A 21,882-nucleotide genomic window follows, 5' to 3' on the forward strand; every position below is an offset into this window, starting at 1 on the left:
TTGCAAAGTAATGTATGAGTGGGATGGGGGTTGGGTGGGGGGGAATCAGTGCTTTCATTTGAGTCTCAGTGCTGTCTTCTGGAGAGCCACAAGGGATACAATTACTCTCCCACTATCCCATTCATCTGCAACTCTATAGTGCAAACATTTGTGTGTGTGTGTGTGTGTGTGTGTGTGTGTGTGTGTGTGTGTTTGCATGCATGCAAGCATGTCTTTTTATTTATCTCAAAGTGGGTCAAATAAGTGCATTGAATATTCCCATTGTTCTTAGGTGCACCAACATGAAAGCTATATGTTATTTGGGAGAATGAAGTGCAGAATAAAAGACCAATTTAGGGGATTTTTCTAAAATCACAGCCATATTAAAGTTACATCCTAAAGTTTCCCACTGACTTTTCCACAACCCCCTCCTCATGGAGCAGTAGACTTTTCCATTTGACAATATTTAGCTGATGATGAGCCCCACTATTTCACTTTTCTTTGCTCTTTGTTTCATATTTCCTTTTTCTTTCATCAGCAGCTTTTTTTTTTTTAAATTGAACTTCCATTTCTCTTGATTGTCTCATGAAATAGCTGGACATTACCAAATCAAAAAACAGTTGAATGTTTTGTAACCATTAGTGTTTCAAGTTGATGTAGGGGTAGTAGGCAGTTTAACAGAAACACGTGCAATCCGTTCCATAAGCCCTGTAAATTGCACGTGTGTTTCTGTTAATTACAGGCTCTAATAAATAATGCTTTTGTGGAGGTACAGTGAGGTTTTTATCCAACAGTTTCTTAGGCTATGGTGTTATTGTACCGGGATGCATTATATTGTAATGTGTAGGCTACAAGTCAATCCCCTGTATGTATATCATGAGTAACAGAACAGTAAAATTACAACTGACTTCACTCACTTCCTCTCTGACAGACAATTTCAAGAAAATGCAACATTCTAGACACAATCAATACGTTTTTGTTTTTTTTTCTACGGCACTGGTTTGCATTATATTGTTTATGGATTCTTGGTATATGATTCCTACTTTTTAAAAATGTTGGTTTTGTCATTACTTTCTGATTTTGTTTGATAGAACATTTTCTAATGTAAGAGTTGTTGTTTTTTACTTACATGTAGCCCAAAAGTACACAATAGACATTGCTTAAACAATTTTGTCTACAACATTCTTTAGAATTTTCTTTCAAATCACATCTCAGTTAATAAGCAAAGACAGAGATATGCTTTTTGTTCATTTATTTGGCTCAGAAATAATTGTCTTTTCTGGATGAAGCATTCATGTAGCCTATGGAAACACCACAACACAGTGGAAAGAGTGACACATAACTTATGTGTAACCAAAAGGGAAACTGAGGCTGTGCCATTATTAATAAACCAAAGCCATGCAATCCATTTTCTTGGTTGAGGATGTGAAGGGTATTGTGATCAACCTTTTCCTTCTGCTCTCGCTCTAAACTAAAGCTGCTCTCTGTCACCAGGTACTTTCTCTCTCTGGAATGTTTTTCAACCCTTCAAGTGCTCTTTCATGAAGGCCAGAGAGGTATTGAGAGGGCTTCAGGATTGTGGCGGAGTAAAGATCGGTTAAATTAGTCCACCTCCCGCTCAGACGCTTCTTTTATTCTGCGTTTCAGCATCTCCCTGCCTGTTTACCCACGTAAATTGGTCTCTCTGTGCTTTCTGTCTCTATCCTTTCTCCTAGCATCCATCTCGACTGTGAGAAAGAGGAGGGGACAGGAATTTCATCAAAAACATCACAAATTAATGAAAATTCCTATTTTTTACAGCCTCATACAAGTTTCCTCAAGTGCCATTTGCTTACATACTAAAGACTAAAATTAAAGGCTGCAGTTACAGCCACAGTGTGCACTGTTGAACTATTTACAAACCAAAGGTGACATCTGCTGGCGGACAGAATTAACTCTCCACATGCACATTCAGACTTAACATCATACTTTTAAAATGTGTATTTTCTACTTATAAAATCACTTGTGTCAGTGTCACCTTGTGACTTAACTTTTAGTCCAATCATTATGAAACATGGAACGTATTTTGTTTCCATATTTGAGGCTGTTGACATTACAACTAGGCCTACTTTAAAAATGTTGACTTGTCCTGTCAGATTTAATGATATTTGCGGTCTATGTTTATTACAAGATAAAATATCTGAGCTATTGTTATCAAAAGCTATAGTAATGTGTGTATTCCATTCATATTTGTTATTTGAAAACATGTAGGCTATCTAAACTGATGGGATGTTCCACAAATGTTCATAGAAAATTGACAATGGAAAATCAATTGGTATGGTCTTTTCATCAATTGATGAAACATACTATATATGGAATTTAAAATATGATATATTCATGTGTGTAAATCTGTTTTGGTCAACTCGTGCCATACTGGGGGCCAACTGTTTTTAATTATTTAAAAAAAGAGCAGAGAGATAATAATATAATTATTTATTATTTATACAACTGAAAACAACATACTTTGAAGTGTTCTTCATAGAATTCTTTAGATGATGAATGCGTGATTACATGACAAACAGGGCTGTGTGCATGTTAAAACTGGGATGACAGTGTTGGAAAAACATCGTTCCCTGTCAACTGAGCCAAAAAATAATGTGAATGAAATGTTAATAAACCTTAAAGAAAATATGTCTGTGCTTTTTATTACAAACTATTCACTGTAAGATGATAATGACAACTTTAAAGGACGTTTTGAGAAACACATTTACAAAACAACACAATCATGAGCATTCATCTTATGTTATAATATTATAGGGTTATATAACTTATATATAGCTAATTGTGTAGGAATGACAAATAAAAGATACTGTGGCTTGAAACGGTCAATTCTCTAGGAAATCAAACATGATTTGCATCATTTTTGAAAGAGTGATTTACTTAAAAAAATATATATACATTTATATGTTAGTATAAAATGTACACGTAAGTCATGGAGGGGAATTATGTATTGAGGGTGACATTTATTTTCTATGCAATAAGAAAAGAAGTAATTTAAAAGCTGCTGCACTTTGTGTCTTTGTAATCCGTACATTTCCAGTCCATCCTTCACCACAAAAATACATATAGTTTAGACATGGTCTTAGACAGTAATCCTCAGACTTTACTTTTTGAGAAAAATTTGCTCTATATTGTAATATGTCTAAATGTATTTAAAATTGTCATATCAGCATATTTTTTTTAACTACTTTTTTATAATTTTGACCTGAAACAATTTATCATTCACTTTGTCATATAGCCTACTTAAGTAAATCACACAAAGAAACAAACTTGCCTACTGCAAATTTAAGGTGGCATTTCTACTCAACGTGATTGTGCAAGCAAAGGAAAAAAGCATAACACAATTAGCCTAAGGTGAAATAATATTTGAAGACATGTCTGAAGGTGCGATCTCTTAGGCCATATATGAGTGAGCTCAAACACTTAGGGAAAATGATAAGACCTAACAAGAGCACATACTGAATAAGACTGGCCATAGAAGGATTTGTGTTTGATGTGCTTCTGGGGTTTATCATATTAAACAGAGTGAAGGTGAGACACAGCGACACAGACATAACTGAAGCAAATGCAACAGCACTGTCTTATGGGCTTTACTGGCATTACGGACATTAGAAGAGGCTGCAATTATGATAGAATTGTATGTGTATCATTTTGTATCACTAATACAAAATATGCAATGTTAAAAGGCCATATTTACAGTTGAATACATTTGTAGCTGGAAGACAGTTTGTCTGTGAGAGAACCTTGGCACAGTGAAGCCTGTGTTCTCCAGCCTGACAAATAGGAAATTCTGGCTGAACAAGTCTAAAGTGGGCCACTGTCCACATGAAAGCAATGGCCACGCAGGTTGTCCTGGTGGTGGCAATATTGGCATGCCTCAGTGTAAAACAAATGGCAACATACCGCTCTAAACACACCACAGTGAGGTTGAGGGGTGACATTTTAAAAGTGATGCCTGCAAACGGTGTGACAATAATACAGACGTAGCTGATCATTCTGACCATGGTCGCGGCAATGATGTACAGCAACATAGTCACTAGAAGCTGCAGAGAGTCAGTGAGGAGTAAATGACCAAACAGGACATAGCGGGGGGACTCCAGGAAGAGAGGACTCCAGGAGGAGAGGCTTCCTTAACAAGGAAAAACATCATGACGCCGTATCCATACAGAAAGAGAAGACATGGCAGTATAGACAGCAGAACTTTGACAGGTGTCTGAAACAGCATCACTAAGTCTTGGGTTACTGCTCTGTCATTCACGACCACAGCTCCATGCAGCATCTGTAAAGGCACGGCACACAAACACATCCAACTGATCCTTGATCAACATTATAAACAGTCCCCAATCTTGATGCCTGTTCAGAATGATTCTGTCAAATAATATCTTCAATAGGCAATGTTGGCCTGAAACAAAGCTACACTTTTTTAGAAGGTAAAAATACTTGACAGCATCACAATAAATACAAATATTTCAGAAATATATATCATCTATATGAAATTAAAAGGTGTGATAAATAGATAATTTTATGTATATCTAAGACACGTCACCTACATGTTACTTGTTTAGTCTGACTTAATTTGACAATAAAACTTTAGTTGACAACTCTGAGGACCTCACGCCCTTTTTTATAAGAATCTATGTCTTGACATCACCACCATTATCACAACCAGCCAAGGCCCTGCATTGGTTATAGTTTCTTAAAAGGAGAGGTGTGTGCTACTAGAGCAATAATATGTACCTTTCCCTTATATACAGTAGCATAAAAATAGATTGTATCTACTTTATTGTTACTTCACATTGTCAAACTTAAGTGCAGTTTGCAGTTTTTGCAGTTTGCCAAAATCCATAGAAATCCAATGGCTGTATTTCTAAATGGCCATTTGTGACCCCTTTCCTTATTCTCAGCATGACACTGAAATTAAGAGAACACTGACTGCATTTTCAACATTTAGCATGCTATATTAGCGTTAAACTCATAGTCCAGTTAGCTGAGGCTGGAATTTGGTCATTAGTCTTGAAGGTATGCTGTTATAAACTTAAAGGAGACTATTGTGAAAAACTGACTTTTTCATTGCTTGTGCACATACATTGGGGTATCTGCAGTGCCTACCAACCCACAAACTGAAATAAGAAAACCCAGTCAGTGTTTGAGGCCTGCCTACATCAGAAAACATGGGATTCAACAAGCCATTCAGATTTGGCTGCCCTTTCTTTAGCCCCTGTCACACCGAGATTCCGCTATAGCGCTGCAATAAAGGTCTGCAATTTCACATAGCATGTCGGCATTCTGGGAGCAAAGAGGCATGAAGTGTAACACAACAGTGTTGGCATCTAGTCGCGCAGACTGGGCTTTTGGAGGGGGGCTTAAAGAGACAGGCGCAAAAACAGAGCATTTCAGACAGAGGAGGAATACAGGTAGACAGACAGTTTGAGAATTTTTAGTAAAAACACAAGTATGAACCTGAACATGAGCATATGTCTCCTTTAACCCTTGTGTTGTCTTCCCGTCAACCATGAACTTGTTGTCCTTCCAGGTCAAAATTGAAAATGAACTTTTTCCGATGTTTTTGTTGCTTTTTCTGATGTATTTGTCACGCTTTCCATGCTTATTCTTGGAATTCATGGTCAACAAACCTCATTTATATGAAATCATACATAAGTTTTTAGTTAAAAAAAACAGAAATTATGAATAATTTTTACTGATAGTTAAGATCAGAGGGTGTTGAGTGGATCACACATGGGTAGGCTATATGTCAAAATTTAGTCCAGATACAGTTTTGAAAGCATTTCAACATTGTTTTCAAATGCTATAAAATTGAATAAAACACCTAAAAATTAAAGTAATCATTAATTTTACGTGAAGAACGTTGTATGGAACCATCCATGTTATTTTTGGGCAATTTGGTTGAAAGAAATCCATATTTCTGATATAAATCACTTCGAAAAACGGGTCAAATTTTACCCGAGGACAACACAAGGGTTAAGTGTTAAATGGGTGGACATTTTGACCGGTTAGTGGCTAGATGAAGTCAGTTTACATCCTTTGGGGACCATGAACGTTTGCGTGAAACTGCATTCAATCCATGTTGCCGAGACAGTATTTGAATTCAGGATTAGTCTGACTCACCAGATGTGGACTGTGGGTATAAGTCTTGGCCAATGGCAGGCTACTTTGGCCAGCATTCTCCTCCCCTTCCACTATCTCCCCTACTGTAAGGGCACGGCATCCAGGGCTTAGTGCTGCAAAACAAGTTTCATGAAAATCAGGCCATTCATTTTTCTGTAATCATGCTGATAGACAAACAAACCGAAAACATAACCTATAGGCGGAGGCAGAGCCATAGAGATATAATATATATAATAAGTCTTTCTCTATCACTCTGGGCGGAGGTAATAATCATAAAAGAAATGGTCTTCCCCTGTTGGACCACCACTTGTTTTTCATTTTAATAATACAATTTTAATAAACACTAAAAGTTTACATTCACAACACCAGTTATCTTGTAGCGTGACAGCTTTTCCTTAATCTGGCAAAATGTTTTCGACCTCGAGGCCTGAGTCACTGGTGCAGAACAAAAAACAGTCACTGTCCAGTCATGCATACATTGTTCAATGAAGAGGAATTCAATGGTGGATTGGTCATCAGAATTGTATGCAAAACAAAACACCTACACCATAAAGTAGGGCTGCAGAAACAACTAAAGGCCCAGTAGATCTGCCCTGTTTGCCTGAACCACTCTGGTGTCAGCTATGGTCATTTTCTTCCAATAAAAAGTGACAAGTAGAACTTGAGCAAATCACTGAAAACGTCCGCCTTGAAAAGAAAATCCCTGGTGTCTAAACGCATTCCAACGATTCTAATGTCAAGGGTTGTTTTAGAGGTAATTGTATGTGTTGTAGTATTTGGGTGCTGCAAATGTGACTGTAAGGAGGTGATAGAAAACTATTAATACTCATATTTCATTTCACCGTACATTTATCTTGCTACATGCATGTTAAATGAACTAACACATTTAAAAACGTGATGTCCTTTTAATGCACATACCAAATATACAAGCATGGGTGACATATTTGCTGCATCCATCTTTAATCGTTATTTGAATTCAATCTTTACAAACACATTAACAATGATGCAATCACTCAAAATAAAGCATTAAACAAGGAGACTATCACTTAAAAAATATATATTGTAAAAGGAAAAGTACAATCAAATCCCAGTATATTAAAATAAAAATAAGGCAAAGCTGAAAGGCAAAGTATCTACATAACAAAAGCAACATAATAATAATAATAATAATAATAATAATAATAATAATAATAATAATAATAATAATAAAGTTCCTAAATTTGCTGTTAAATTGTACGAGGATGTGGATGAATCTTTTCTTCTACGGCTGCTGGCTTTATTTAGACAGAAACAGGAATTTTAGCTGTGGAAAGAAAATTATTACACAAAATCAGAAATGTGAATTTTTTCTGAAGACATTTTTATTTAATGTAATACAAATGCTTCAACATTGCGGCCCTATGTTCTGCAATGGTTAATCTTAAAACAAGACTTTAACAATTTAATGCATTTAATGCAATTTCATTGTTTTTGATCAACATTTCAACAGACAAAAACTATGTTGAATTATTAAAATGATGTGGCATACAATCGATATGGTGTATACATTCTTTGGTAGAAGTTCGCTTACCACAGGTATCCTTCCTTAAACTCAGTGAATTTGTGCCGGACCATAAATGTTGCAAGAGCATCTGCTACCTAGCAACAGATTACAGAAAACAAACAGAATCTGGGTCAAACAGACTGCTGAACTGAAACTGAATTGAGAAGTGACACTACAAACACCAATATTATAAAATGTGCATTAGGTTTGGCAAAATCAACAAGCGTCATACAGTACTTTGGAAAATAACACAGGACATGTTTAGGCAAACACCCCTTACTTTTTCAGGCGCGTCCTCATGGACAGCATGCCCACACTGAGGCAGGACCTGCATCTGAAACTTCCCTGTGTACAAACAATGAGATTATGGATATTTTGAGGTCTGTGTATTTTACTCTATAGGACAACAATCAAAAGGTGGGTTGAGAAAACGGAAACTATGCATAAAATCTCAGTTTTTGCTCCTTACCTTGCATCTGCCCAATAGTAAGGTCTTTGTCAAGCCTGTCCACTCCTGTACAATGGATGAAGTCAGGGGTGAAATTGTGCAGTCAATGGCAAAATAGCTTGGCATAAAAATCATTTGAATTCATCCAAACTAGTAGGACTGCCCTGAAATTCTATCAAAACTGCCTACTCAGACACTTTTTATGCATTTGGAGTACCAAATAATGTTGTGCCTTCACAGTGAGAGATCTTACCGGCGAGCAATAGCAGTTTTGGCACAGGGCAAGTGAGAAAGAGGACAGACAGGCCTCTGAACCAGCCCTCCCAATATTTTTCGGTCTTTGACAGGTCCACTCGCCAGGTAAAGATGCTTTCCTTCTTTATCTGTTTGGTAGAAAACCCCATTTTTAGGTATGTATCAGCCTCTTACAAACACATACACACATTACAAAAGAAAGACAAATGGTAAGAGAGACGGAACCTCCTGGTCATCCTCCTTCATCCTTTTCTTATTGGATTCTTCCTCCACTTCTTCATCTTCTTCCTCTTCTATGACACCTTCAATGCTATTAGACACACCTGGACTGCTGCTGGATTCTTCACATCTGTGAAAGTCAGAACAGACCGAATAAACATACAATTCACATACAACTTGCAAAACCATGCAGGACCGAGATGAGAAACAGAACAGACATACTTTTTCACCTGGCCTCCCATTGACACTCGTGCTGACTCAATGTTTCGGATCTGGCCGCTCTTCACACTGTAGGCAAAGAAAAAGAAATGTTGTGTACAAAAATGATACTAGTTAGATGCCATGCAAACTTGAAAATTCAAACTCTAAGAATGGAGGCCATTAAAACTGGACAATCAAAAACTGTCTTTTCCAAGCTGAATGTTGTCCAAAACATGGCAAATGCTTTCAACAAGGCTCCTATTGGTTTTTAGTAAATACTGTTTATGACTGTTTGGGAACAATAACAAAATTTCAGAAGAGTATAATTTGGTCCAATCATATTTCCAAGATGTAGCTGGTTTACCTCCACTCAATGGCATTCTCCAAAGATTTAAAAGTCTTTGGCCGACTTCTGAGGAAATTCTGCATACTGTTCAAAGCATCCATTGCTGTACCTGAATGCAATTAACAACATTATTTGCCATTACTACACCCAGTAATACTATACTAAGGTAATTTGATTTCATTACGAACATTCATCATGCAACTTAACTGCTAATTTAAAGTAGTAGTAAAATCAAACTTCTATTTGGTCAACTGTGCGTCATAAATTAACAAAAATATCGATCTATGATGCTCTGTCCAAGCAAGCACTTACCTTCTACAACGTCAATGACACAGAGGCCAAGCAAGGATGGTATATGATTGGCAGCGGCTGTGTGAACTGCAACAGCCCCACCCATGCTGTGTCCAATCATCATGATCGGAGGCGGGTTCTCTCCATAGAGCCCCTCCACCACTTTGCCAATATCCCTTTTAAAAAGGAAATGCAAAGAAAACCTTGTTACATTTCCATCACGTGTCAGTGTTTCTAAGTATATAGTAAGAAACCTGAAGACAGAGTGTATGTTCTGTAACAATTAATCTTTTTATTTTAAAGCAACTAATAGAACCCACTAAACTCACAAATCACTTTCCCCCTCCCTGGATTGAACTGTGAAAGCAAGACCTTGTAAAGATGCACCAAACATTCCCTTTAGATGGGAAGCTATAGAGAACAAATCTGACTGTGCCTGTGACTCAACTCCTTTAGCTTTTGGCTGTCCTCCAAGCCTGCAGGATCATTGCTGCCCCCTCTGGCTTCCCATAGTTTTCAGTGATTCAAGGCTAGGCAGTTTAAAGTGAGTGCTGACGTGGTTCTCAAACATTCGACAATCTGCGTTAACTGCACACACAGCAACTTACTTGGCCATTGTGTCCGCAGAGAGATCATCAGGATTTTTCACTTTGGTGTCGCCTGCAGGTGATAACAGAGAAGCAAATTACGTACACCATTTGTTCCATCGGAGCACATGAATATGCAAAGAATGAGAATTTCACTGGAGCTGCAATATGAACAGCAAAAAACTGATTTAGGACTTAAGTTATTAATATTTTTGCAAAGCATTATTCAAAAGGGGATTGATAATACTACCTAACCAAACTGACAAATCCCCATCAAAATCTCAATTTCCTAAACTATATATAAAATATGTTTTGTTACTTATTTTGTGTCCTGTGACTACTTATATTCACCATGAGCGCGCAGGTCCATAGCCACCACCCTGCAGTGGATCCTGCTGCATATGACGGCCTGCAAAAACACATTCGAAAAACGTTTGAATCAAATAGTGTACAGCAAACATGCTGAAAGAAAAGAACAACTTTATGAATATGCCACATTATGTTGGTGTGTGTATTTTAAACATACGATTTACAGAGTCTCTGTCATAGTTATTATGCTCACAGTGAACACAGCCCAGGAGAGTGCAGAGTGGCCTCCTCCATGGAGCAGGAGCAGCACAGGACCATTGGCACCACTGCAGTAAAGTCTGAAAATGTTCAAGGTAGTCAAGGAAACGCATACCAAAGCTGTGCTACAGTTAAAAAAGTAAATAGATACTGCTTAAAATAGAATCAAAATGAATTGTATAAACTGCTTATCTTCTATACAAAGTTAAAGTTAGACAGAACACTGGTATAAAGAAGTAGTCACATCTGAAATGACCTAGTTAGATTTAAATGCTCTGGGCGATTTCCACACAAAAAGTTTCAATAACTCATGCTTATTTTTTTCCGACAAACACAAGCAGCAGTCAAGGATATATCTTTGCCATTTTCATTTTCCACCTCAACATCTTCCATGGTTTCAAAGTACTGACTCCAGAGCAGGGGGGTGAAATCTCTCTTCCGTCCAGGTCTGTATCAAAAAATAAAGCACAAGCAAAATGTAAACCAAACTCATATTGCAGCAGGATAATTAAAACGCATCTTTGAATGTGTTTCAGTGAAAAGGGAGGCTTATATAAATTGTGAAATTCAATAAAATATTATATTATTCAGCAAGACCAACCTACTGTTCACTGCTTCATACAGTGTCATTCCTCCTCAAATCATTAGATCTTTAACTCAAACTTAAAGCATGTAGCTGAGTAGTTGTAATGCTCTGGCTGCTGGCTATTTAACCGACTCGAAATCGGAGGACTTTTTTAAGGCTAATGTTTTAGGGTTTGCATGTTGGTGTAATTTCAGTTTTTACGCACACACCCAAGACAGCTTGGATACGTTTTGATTCAAAGCCCACACACTAAATAAATAAATAAATAAATAAATAAATAAATAAACAAACAAACATATATACATACATACATACATATATATTTGTGTGTGTGTGTGTGTGTGTGTGTGTGTGTGTGTGTGTGTGTGTGTGTGTGTGTGTATGTATGTATGTATGTATGTATGTATCATACATACATACATACATATCATTGTCAATGTATATAATATATATGTACATCGTACATGTCTACCAAAAGCAACAACTTGTTCATACAAGTATTGTAACATGGTGATGTGAACAAGCAATACCAAGCCAGAACGAGCCCTGGCCTTCACTAAGCTACACAAGCTGTGCTAATGAAAAGTGAATGTGGCCCAAACACTGCAGTTGGACTTGGACCTGTTCTCACAATAAAATCTAATATATCTTTGGAGACTACTCAACATTATGACAGATTACTATGTTCAGACACTGCTTTTCATGTGTCTCGTATGCGCACTGACATATGACGTTATAAGGTAATTTTGGTTAAAATCAATAGATACTGCCAGAATGAACGGAGTTTAACCTTAATATATATAATGCTTAGGTTGTATTCCAAACATATGAGTTAAATCGCGCTTGATCGAAGCTCTAGTAGCAACAGCTAACGTTAGCTTAACTAACTACCTAGCTAACTAACTAACGCGATGAGTTCTGTTGTCCTGTCCTTTAACAATCTGTTAAGATACGAGTCCAATGTAACAGAGAGCAACTAATGTGATCGCGGATAATATAAAATGTAACGTTAGACAGCCAGCAGAGTTGAAAGCATTCTATTAAGATACTAACGTTAGCTAGCAAACTCACCCCATTTTCATTTTGGAGCCGCCTGACTGGAAACCACCTGCCATCGGAGGTCTGGAGGGTAACAGGTTTAAATGCAACTGTTTCTCCATGATGTCGAAAGCGGGATCGGTCTCTGTCAGGAACTGTTTAGTAAACAGCGTTTAATACGACCTTCCCTGTATTTCGCAGCATATGATTTCGTGCGACACCTGCACGACGCTAGGCTGGCATTAGAGAAATTCAACTACGTTTCTCTGACGAGCTTCTTCTTCTGCTGCTACTGCTTTTGGGTGCGCGTCTTCTTCTTTGATTTTCTTTCTTTGTAGCTTAGCGTGGAGTTTTTAAAGCATTACTGCCATCTACTGACTACGAAGTCACCTCCATCAGTCGTTTACAACCTTTTATTGTTTGCCCACTGTTTGAAGATTGGGGACAGCTTGTTCACATAGACAGTATATAAACTTGTTCATAGTAACATTTATCATTTTACATTGGTCATCATTTCAAAACGGTGAGGTGCTTTTCTGTACTGTAGGCTACTTCCATAAACTTTCTCAGCAGATAAATTTGAACATTTAAAGAAATAAAAACTCACATCCAAAATACATTTCACATTCATCCAGTTGGAGTTGATTTGTCAATTTTCCACATTAGTATAATGAAATGACTACACAAAAGCTACAGCTCATTTTAGGATTACAGGCATATCCTCTTGTTTACACTATTTTTAAACACAAGGTGGCACCAGTGCTCTCTTTACCAATATAACTGAGACAATTTAGTTAAAGTGACACTCAAGTCTAATCAAATGGGTCCTAAGCTGACAAAGCTCCTTCAGAGCCACAGAAGACAATGTACAAATGTTTTCACAGACTGTGTAGGACTAACCGTGATGAACAAACTGAACTTCATGTGGAAAATAGATTGTTTTTGTTCATTTATTGTAGTGTCTTTTATGTTTTTAGCTTGATGCCTGCATTCTATGTCTGTTGTTCTGTCTTTTACTTACTATTTTGTGTTCTGCTGTGAAGCATGTTGTGACATCTTTTCTTTACAGGTACTATTTGAACAATCTTATTATCATCATATTGTCAAGTCTTAAATAATAACTCTGGTGATGTCATAGTGAAAAAACCTGGCTGAAAACAACCGTGGCTCTGCCTGGTCCTGTATGAATACGATAGCAGGTACCCAGAAGCACAGTAGCAGTAGCCATGTCTTTCCAGAGGGTTTTGGATCTGATGCAGAGCTTGCCAATGCTTTTAACTCTTTTTATACACGTTTCGACAAGTCTGATTTTAGTCAGGAGGTCCAAGGACTCCAACACAAACTTAAAGATAATCAACATTTCAACATCACATCTAAAGAGGTTGAAAATGTCTTTAGTAGGACAAAGATTAACAAAAGTCATGGACCTGATAATATATGTGGACATGTGATCAAAACATGTACAAGAGAGTTGAGTCACATATTCCAATATATTTTTAACAAAATCCCTGCAGACGCAACATGTACAAAAAATTTGGAAGGATGCGGTAGTAGTCCCAGTTCCCAAATGTAGTAAAATTCTTGATGATTTTAGACCAGTTGCTCTCACTTCAATTTTAATGAATATTTTTAAAAAATTGATAAGGTCACATATTTTAAGGATAACTGAACATGCATTGGATCCCATGCAATTTGCAATTTGGTCAGCTCTGCTCTTCTACAGGTTCATCACAGGGGTGCGTACTTTCTCCCCTTCTGTTCATTTTATATACAAACATGTGTCAGAGCAAATATGTAAATAGGACCATTATTAAATATGCAGACAACTCCGTCATAGTGAGTCTGCTCCATAAAAATGATAGAGGCCATGGTCCAATAATTGAAGACTTTGTCCAGTGGTGCGAGGATTCACACCTTCAATTGAACATATCCAAAACAAAGGATATGTACATTGATTTTGGAAAAACTCCAGGATTTGAGGCTATAACTATAAATGGTCAACCAGTGGATCAATTACAATCCTATAGATACCTGGGGACAATTATTGACTACAAATTAAATTTGCAGGACAATTGTGAGGCTGTCTGTAAAAAAGGACAACAGCGTCTATACTGTTTGAGAAAATTGTACCATTTTCATATAGACAAGACCATGATGACATTATTCTATCATGCTTTTATCGAAACTATTATGTCTTTCTCCCTAGTGGCGTGGTTTGGTTGTGTCTCATTCAAGCACAAAAATCGCCTAAACCAAATTGTAAAATGGGCAAGTAAGCTGATTGGGGACTCCCAGCTGCACCCCACATCCCTGTATGCTAAACAACTACAGCGGCTAGCTATGGCTATCAAAGAAGATAGTCTACAGCCTCTGAATAGGGAATTCCAGTATCTTCCCTCTGGACGGAGGCTAAAAGTTCTTGGTTGCAGAACTACAAGATTTAAAAACAGTTTTGTACCAGCAGCAATCACTCTGTTAAAGAAACGGTAAAATTATTTTTACAAAACGCACAAGCACTTTGGTCATGTCATGTACTGTTTTCTATTCCTCTTTTTTCTTCTTTTACGTTTCATTACCTGTTTTATATGTTTTAATGTTTTGTGTGTTGTATGTTATGTTGTGGTCTACAAAGTTTTAAGGATGTCCTGCCTCTTAGACTGTAAAACTAGTTTACCTATGGGTACCAATAAAGTAACCTAACCTAACCTAATAGTGAAGTCATCAGGGTTATATCTCAGCTTGCATTTTGGAGACTACACATCATGGTGTAGTCTACGTGATACAGGTATATGCAGTATACCCACTAAGAAAGCTCCAGGATTTCCATATACCCACTTAAAAATGCCCAATGACATGCAACAACATACTTTCCATTATATTTTTGATATATTTAGAATTGTCATCTGTGTTGTTCTTCACAGACAAGGTAATTCCACCGTAAATTGTTGCATAACAGTGTAAAGGCAGGCCTTTATTTCTAATCAGTTTGATAAGTATAATTGTTTTAAACTGTTATTAAATGAAAAGACATAGCGTTCCAGTGGACAGAGATCATTCATTTTGTTAAGAAACATTTGTAAAAATATCACCATATACAACAACAGCCAGAAGGGCGACAAAGCAATTTGGGTCAGAATGAATCAAACACCACCATTGTGTCAGTTTGAACCCTGTAAATGTACCAGGTATTTATTTCAAATACAGGTACTACAGTACAGTATTGCTGGTAGGTTACAATAAGAGCATACAGTAGTTGCTGCTTTGCAGCAACCAGTATCTGACGGTAGTACAGACGGTAGCTATTTATTTCTAGCTCCAGGCTAACTTTTTTCCTCCCACCTCCAGCTAGCCGTGCTCTGCTCTTGTCGGCTGATCTTGTCGGCTCATCCTTCTGTTTCTTCCAGTATCATATTCTCCTGGGGTCAGTGTCCAAATGTCTCGCAGCTTTTTCACCCGAGTTTTCCTCTGCATACTTTAAAACTATATACCCATATTAGGGGCAACAAGTCAGCATATTTTGGCATCTGCTACATTGAGTTCAACCAATTTAGTTTTTGGAAATTATGTCTCTCACAATCGACTTTATAGTTTTGCACTTTAAACCACTGGAGAACCCTTTGAAGAAAGAAGAACGAATGTCAGTATGATGAAAAAACAAAAATAGCCTAAGTACAGTGCAGAAGAGTGAGTTCGCTGCTAGTGACCTCTTGAGGAATAGGCTATCCAATAATAATTGATAAAATAATCGATAAAAAATCAGCAGGGGTTATGGTGTGGTTATGATTACTGGGAACTGCAGTTTATTGAACACTAACGTTGCAGTTTCAGTCTTGTAATTTGTGTCACTGTTATTCAACAGGAGACATTTGAGAGACTTGTTAATGTGGTTAAATAAAGAGTATGTTGAGACAGCTGATGGTCTACAGTTGCACAGACTCGCTAATTTGATTGTGAGAGACACAAGATAAGACACGATAAACATTGTGAAAAGACATGATTGGTCACATACACTTTTACCTTAAACTTTGGGACAAAGATGCCTGCAGCGATCATTGGGAGGACTCAGGTGATACTTATTTTATTCGGTCAACACTAACACAAATATGAAGCATGCAGGGCAAAGGTCACAGAGGGCAGATACTTTGTCTCCTCCAATGAAGGCTGAAATATAAGCTTTTAGACCAACAATGCCAGTAAAAGCTAAGTATGAACAAACAGCAAACAGCTGAGTTGTTTCTCAGTGAAATATACTGTATGTCAAAACAAATTTAATTTTTTTTTTGATGAGGTTAATTTAAGACCCTAACATCTTTAAGAGGATACAAATGGATCAGATTTTGTACTTAGCTAATATTTCGAAAAACATCTAATTAAGATTAAAAGCAACAATTGAACTCAATGAAATTAACTGACAGTGAAGCTAGTTTACTATCCTTTCCTTTATCCCTATAAAATTTGTTGAAATAAAGTTAAGACCGAGGGTCATGCCATATTTGTGTGCTCCACTAACCTTTCCAGTGACTCAGTGGCTGACTTTATTTATTGGCCTTTATTTATAGTGTAATGGAGATTAACTGTTTCAAAGTTCTTGGTATTCATAGTGCAGGAGGACGGAGTGGTGACGATAGCCTGCATGCTCAGTTTCCTTTTCAGGGGCTGTCTGTGAGGTCACTGTGAACTGGTTGAAGCTGGACCAGCGAGCTGTTTACTGGTCTCACTGTGCTCAAAGGTTACTCACATAGTGTTCTCATGAACTTTTAGCATAACTCCAGCCTCTTCTGAACCGTTCTTGAGGTCGCTGGTAATAATTTAAATAATTGAATAATCAACCAATTGAAAAAGTAAATATAATAAATACGAAAAAGAAAAAAAAAGGCACACACCCATATATGCATCTAAAAAACACCTCACGCTAGTGGAAGCAAAATCCTAACCGGCAGCCCACATGAGGTCCTTGGTCAACACATGCAACTTATGGTCACTTTAGCTTTAAATAGTGGAACATGTGTCAGAGGTGAAGATAATTTGCAGAAGCAAGACTTTTCATCAGCATTACTTACAAGAGCAACTTCAAGGATGTTGGAAATATGAAATGAATTCTATCAATAGACAGTAATGTCTATACATTATTGGAGTACTCAGACACAGTATTAAGACAAACAGATAAAGCAGCAGTACATGGGGGAAACACCTGTGTGCATGGCACAATGTAAAGAACTAGCAGTGCAGTTTTTGGGAATAGAACAACATGTTCGCACATGAAGCAGCATGTGAAACATTAGATATGGGAAGACAGTTTTGCACAGTCAACCACATGGCGTGACGTAAGCTTGCTGCAGCCTTGTCCTGGAGCTGCTATGGAAAGTCACATGCGTAGAGGCATGCAGACCCCCATTACTGACAAAGTGTCTCTCTTACACTTTCCATTCAACATCCAGTCCTCTCTTTGGGTGCTGCGAGTTTGCCTGTATAGATGCTTACTGTATGGCTTGAATGATAACAGATGCTATGTGCATTCACCCACCCGCCCTCGTTCACCATATGGATTGGCTGAGAAGCATGGTGGTTCCTTTGCCTGGAACATTTTGTAACTTTAATACTTGCAGAGAGGAGATATAAAGGAAAAATAAGGAAAAATCCACAATTAGTATTGCTTTATGTTGCGGGGGCACTAACACTGAGAAAAGGATGTGGAACAATTGTTATCCACCACAGAGATCTTGTCAGCTATTCAAATACCCCATGAAAACATTTAGAGAATCCAGACAGGCCTCTCTGTCTGATTGGCCATATATATAAACCAATAGAAACATGAGGTATGTTCCTTGATGTCCGTGTAGTAATATGAGCTGGTATCCCCACATGTTGTGAGAAATGTTATGTAAACTCCAAGCTCTGGGTTTAAAACTTTAATATATTCATGTCAGCAGGTTTCACAGGTTTAAATTAGCTGTGAAACAGCTATAACATATTCTCAATGTTCATATGTGCTCATAGAGTGGGATTCACTGCCAGACTACTATAATAACACTGTTAGGAGCCGATCAACAAGTGCTCAAATATCTTGCTGTGTTTCACAGACTGGTAAACATGAGATATACATAACAGGTGTGACCAACTTGTCAGGCTGCCTCGCAGTCATGTGCAAAGGTGTCTATAAATTCAACCGCTTCTTATTCAACAAAAAGCACACAGCACAAGACGAGGACACTGATGGGACTAACTGCCTAAATGATTTTATATTCTCTCCACTTTTCTGGATTATAACTTTCCTGGGAAACTATTTAGGTAAACATTTACACAAAGATAACAGTGATTTTTAGAAAAAGAATCATGCACCTTTTTCATGAGTTTAGACTCAACCTATGTTGCTTGATATTTACGCAGTAAATTAAAACCCAAAGCAATGAAAAATATCATTACTGCATTTTAAATCTCAATATGGATTTTATTATTAATATTTAAATTCTTGAATTATTGAAAATGTTGTAGGTCTGAACTTAGGTATAATGTATCATCTCAGTTATCATAATGATACCACTATTAATGAAATGCATGTAACCAACAATACAAATTTTCCTTGGATGATAAGTAGATAAATGCTTGTTTTTGCAGTGTGTGGTGGTATGCTGGCCGACTCACTTCGAACAGAGTTTATGGCCCGAGGCATTTCCACAACAGAACCTCTTCCAAAGACTAGTGTACTTCTCGAGGAAACTTGAAGCTTTTCCTTAACCTTCATTTACAGGTACGCACAATGTTTAGCATGGACACAAATGTTAGTACACTCAGTATTACAAGTACAATCTGGTTTTACCAAAGTTACTGTACTGTACAATGAGAACAAACAGAAGTGATTAAATGTGAGACAATAAGAACAGTTATATTCTGCGTGTCTGTCTTGAGCTGAGTAATGACTTTCTTTGGTTTGTGTGGTTTGATATACACAGAAGTCCTGGGAAATAGCATTAAGGGCAGATTTTTCCATTTGTGTCATCAACCTAGGTGTAAAAAATGGTTGGCATGAAACCCAAAGACGTGGTGCCCTCTGCGGCAGTTAAGTTCTTCGGGGCAGGCACGGCGGCTTGCATTGCTGACCTTATCACCTTTCCATTGGATACCGCCAAAGTCAGATTACAGGTTAGAAGCAGGAGGCTTGACACATTTTACCTTCAGATTTAGTTCCAAATGTGTCTTAACCTGCTGCTAACAATCCTTGCTTATCATTCTGTTACCCAGATTCAGGGGGAGTCTCAGAAAGTTGAAGGGGCTAGTACAATGAAGTATCGGGGAGTGTTTGGCACCATCACCACCATGTGGCGTACGGAAGGGCCCAGAAGTCTTTACAGTGGACTGGTGGCAGGACTTCAGAGACAAATGAGCTTCGCCTCTATCCGAATTGGCCTTTACGACTCCATGAAGCAATTCTACACTCGAGGCACTGAGAGTGAGTTGCATAAACTGAGTATCATTGTGTCATACAAACAAGGTGGTTTCTCTCCCACTGCTTCATTGTGACTAATACACTCATGCTGCACAGGTGCTGGGATCGTTACTCGGCTTATGGCGGGCTGTACCACAGGAGCCATGGCTGTGGCTTTAGCACAACCAACAGATGTGGTGAAGGTGCGTTTCCAAGCTCAGGTACGACTAGCTGATGGTGGGAGAAGATACAACAGCACCTTGAACGCCTACAAGACGATTGCCCGAGATGAGGGAGTACGGGGCCTTTGGAAAGGTGCTTGTCAAGTTACTTGTTATTTATATATATATATATATATATGAAAATGCATTATATATATTTCTAATCATGAAAAGCCCCTCCACTGGTTTTGAAGTAACTGTCTCTCCTTTCTCTTAGGTTGCATGCCCAACATCACCCGTAATGCCATTGTAAACTGTGCAGAGCTGGTGACCTATGACCTGATTAAAGAACTCATCCTGAACTATGGCCTAATGACAGGTGAGCTGGTAAAGCAAACACATGATTGCAGAAACTGCAGTTATTATTCCAAGTTCCTCCACATATAGGATGTTACTCAGCTTCTGTTCTCCTACAGACAACCTGCCGTGCCATTTCACTGCCGCATTTGGTGCAGGCTTCTGCACAACAGTAGTTGCTTCTCCTGTGGATGTAGTCAAAACACGGTTCATGAATTCGGCGGATGGCCAGTACAGGAGCGCTATCAACTGTGCTCTCACCATGGTGAGAAAAGAAGGACCAACAGCCTTCTATAAAGGGTAAACACACGCTTACATAACAGTGAACCAAACAACATTATAACCTGTTTTGGGGCACTTGTTCACTTTTCTTCCCTTTGTCTCCTTTAGGTTCATGCCTTCTTTCCTGCGACTGGGGTCATGGAACATTGTGATGTTTGTGACTTATGAACAAATTAAAAGAGGTATGACCAAAACACAACAGTACTGGGAGTCGCCGCTTTGACCTCAGCTTGTCAGACTGTTGGAAGCTGTAGCTCATCAACCTTCCAAAAGAAACACAGACTCTAAGGGCATTGTTGCAATACAGAATGATTTAAGGATGCACGTATAAAGAAAGCATGAAAAATATGCGTATTTAGCTGTAAAAGACAGATGTGAAATCATTATTCCAGAAGATTACCGTATGTTTTTATCTCTTATCCACATATATACTAAAAAACTTGATCAGCGGACTGTTACATAGTTTTGAGATGGATTTCCGTGTTTACAAGAATGAACTGTGAGATAATATGAATAATGTTACTGTGTCATTTTATTTTGTAATTTAGGGTAGGTTTTCCATTAGGGTATTAGACAGATTGAGTCTGGCTACAGAGACCTAAACAGTGACCATTTCTATGTTCCTTACGTTGCTTTCAGTGTTATGGTTTACAATGTTTACCACTGTTTGTGAATCTGTTCAGGGGTTTATAGGTAAATCAATGTGCTGCTCATTGTAGATAGCATGATTTATTGCTGGTCAATAAGTTCTAAATATGTTGTGCACAGTGTCAAATAATGTCAAAATGAATAAATGAAGTGCCAATTCTTTCTCCTTTGTCTATTATTGAATTGCACTGCACCTTTGTTATTTGTGTTACATCAAACAACCCTGGAATACAGTTTAAATAGTGTGATTAGATAGAAAAAAGATGATAGATCATTAAACTAGATGTAGACTGTTTACAGAAGGTGGAGCATCTTGCGATTTAAGTGGGACAATATTTAGTATTTAAGTTGCATTGTAGTAGAAATTAGTAGTGTACACCATCTGATCTGTGCAAATGTGACAATTACACAGGATTTACTTCCCATCTTATAATTTGATGATTAAGGCAAGATGAGGATCCCAGTTTGTCCACAATGAGCCACTAAAATAAATTGCTATCAAATGATCCAATATAACATTTGATTCATATTTGATGAAATAATTTTTTTAACCTTTTGATTTGGGAAAGACAGTAGAAAGCAAACATGACTTCAAAACGTATCGGCGTATTTGTCCCGCAAGTAATTACATGTAGCATAGTATTTAGGTTCAGTATCAGTGAAAAAACACATGTATTGACCAGACTTACATCATCCTATCTTGACACATTCTTTTGAATTATCAGTCCAAAAAAGAAGAAAGAAAAATCAGTGGCTACTTTAGATCAGAGAGGTGTTTGTCTAGTG

The 21,882-nt window shown here is 37.7% G+C and overlaps 2 protein-coding genes and 1 pseudogene across 2 annotated transcripts; 1 reads left to right on the forward strand and 2 right to left on the reverse strand.

The window, feature by feature from the left end:
• Window positions 1–3,288: 3,288 nt before the first annotated feature.
• Window positions 3,289–4,346, reverse strand: LOC114567014 (odorant receptor 131-2-like; annotated as a pseudogene).
• Window positions 4,347–7,029: 2,683 nt separating this feature from the next.
• On the reverse strand, window positions 7,030–12,559 carry ppme1 (protein phosphatase methylesterase 1). The gene is made up of 14 exons (XM_028595311.1): window positions 12,259–12,559; window positions 10,956–11,049; window positions 10,597–10,689; window positions 10,386–10,443; window positions 10,056–10,107; window positions 9,469–9,623; window positions 9,175–9,265; window positions 8,832–8,897; window positions 8,616–8,739; window positions 8,389–8,518; window positions 8,157–8,201; window positions 7,968–8,032; window positions 7,715–7,782; window positions 7,030–7,447 (listed from the first exon to the last, which is right to left on the reverse strand). Exons 1-14 carry the CDS (start codon window positions 12,345–12,347, stop codon window positions 7,444–7,446), a joined length of 1,134 nt encoding a protein of 377 aa, XP_028451112.1. The 5' UTR covers window positions 12,348–12,559; the 3' UTR covers window positions 7,030–7,443.
• A 5,862-nt stretch (window positions 12,560–18,421) lies between these two features.
• LOC114566489 (mitochondrial uncoupling protein 2) lies at window positions 18,422–21,259 on the forward strand. The gene is made up of 8 exons (XM_028594994.1): window positions 18,422–18,513; window positions 18,841–18,973; window positions 19,231–19,365; window positions 19,465–19,672; window positions 19,766–19,963; window positions 20,087–20,188; window positions 20,286–20,466; window positions 20,557–21,259. The coding sequence occupies exons 3-8, from the start codon at window positions 19,240–19,242 to the stop codon at window positions 20,669–20,671; spliced, it is 930 nt and encodes a 309-aa protein (XP_028450795.1). The 5' UTR covers window positions 18,422–18,513; window positions 18,841–18,973; window positions 19,231–19,239; the 3' UTR covers window positions 20,672–21,259.
• Window positions 21,260–21,882: the final 623 nt, after the last annotated feature.

Source organism: Perca flavescens, chromosome 13 (genome assembly GCF_004354835.1).
Source record: "Perca flavescens isolate YP-PL-M2 chromosome 13, PFLA_1.0, whole genome shotgun sequence".
Taxonomy (NCBI): domain Eukaryota; kingdom Metazoa; phylum Chordata; class Actinopteri; order Perciformes; family Percidae; genus Perca; species Perca flavescens.

Excerpts from the sequence above, each read along its gene's own strand:
- LOC114566489 (XM_028594994.1), top strand. The coding sequence starts at position 19,240 with ATGGTTGGCATGAAACCCAAAGACGTGGTGCCCTCTGCGGCAGTTAAG. Across the intron at positions 19,673-19,765 it reads CTACACTCGAGGCACTGAGA|GTGCTGGGATCGTTACTCGG; the intron begins GTGAGTTGCATA and ends CATGCTGCACAG. Across the intron at positions 20,467-20,556 it reads CCAACAGCCTTCTATAAAGG|GTTCATGCCTTCTTTCCTGC; the intron begins GTAAACACACGC and ends TGTCTCCTTTAG.
- ppme1 (XM_028595311.1), bottom strand. The coding sequence starts at position 12,347 with ATGGAGAAACAGTTGCATTTAAACCTGTTACCCTCCAGACCTCCGATG. Across the intron at positions 8,898-9,174 it reads GAGAATGCCATTGAGTGGAG|TGTGAAGAGCGGCCAGATCC; the intron begins GTAAACCAGCTA and ends CTTTGCCTACAG. Across the intron at positions 8,202-8,388 it reads AAAACTGCTATTGCTCGCCG|GAGTGGACAGGCTTGACAAA; the intron begins GTAAGATCTCTC and ends TCCATTGTACAG.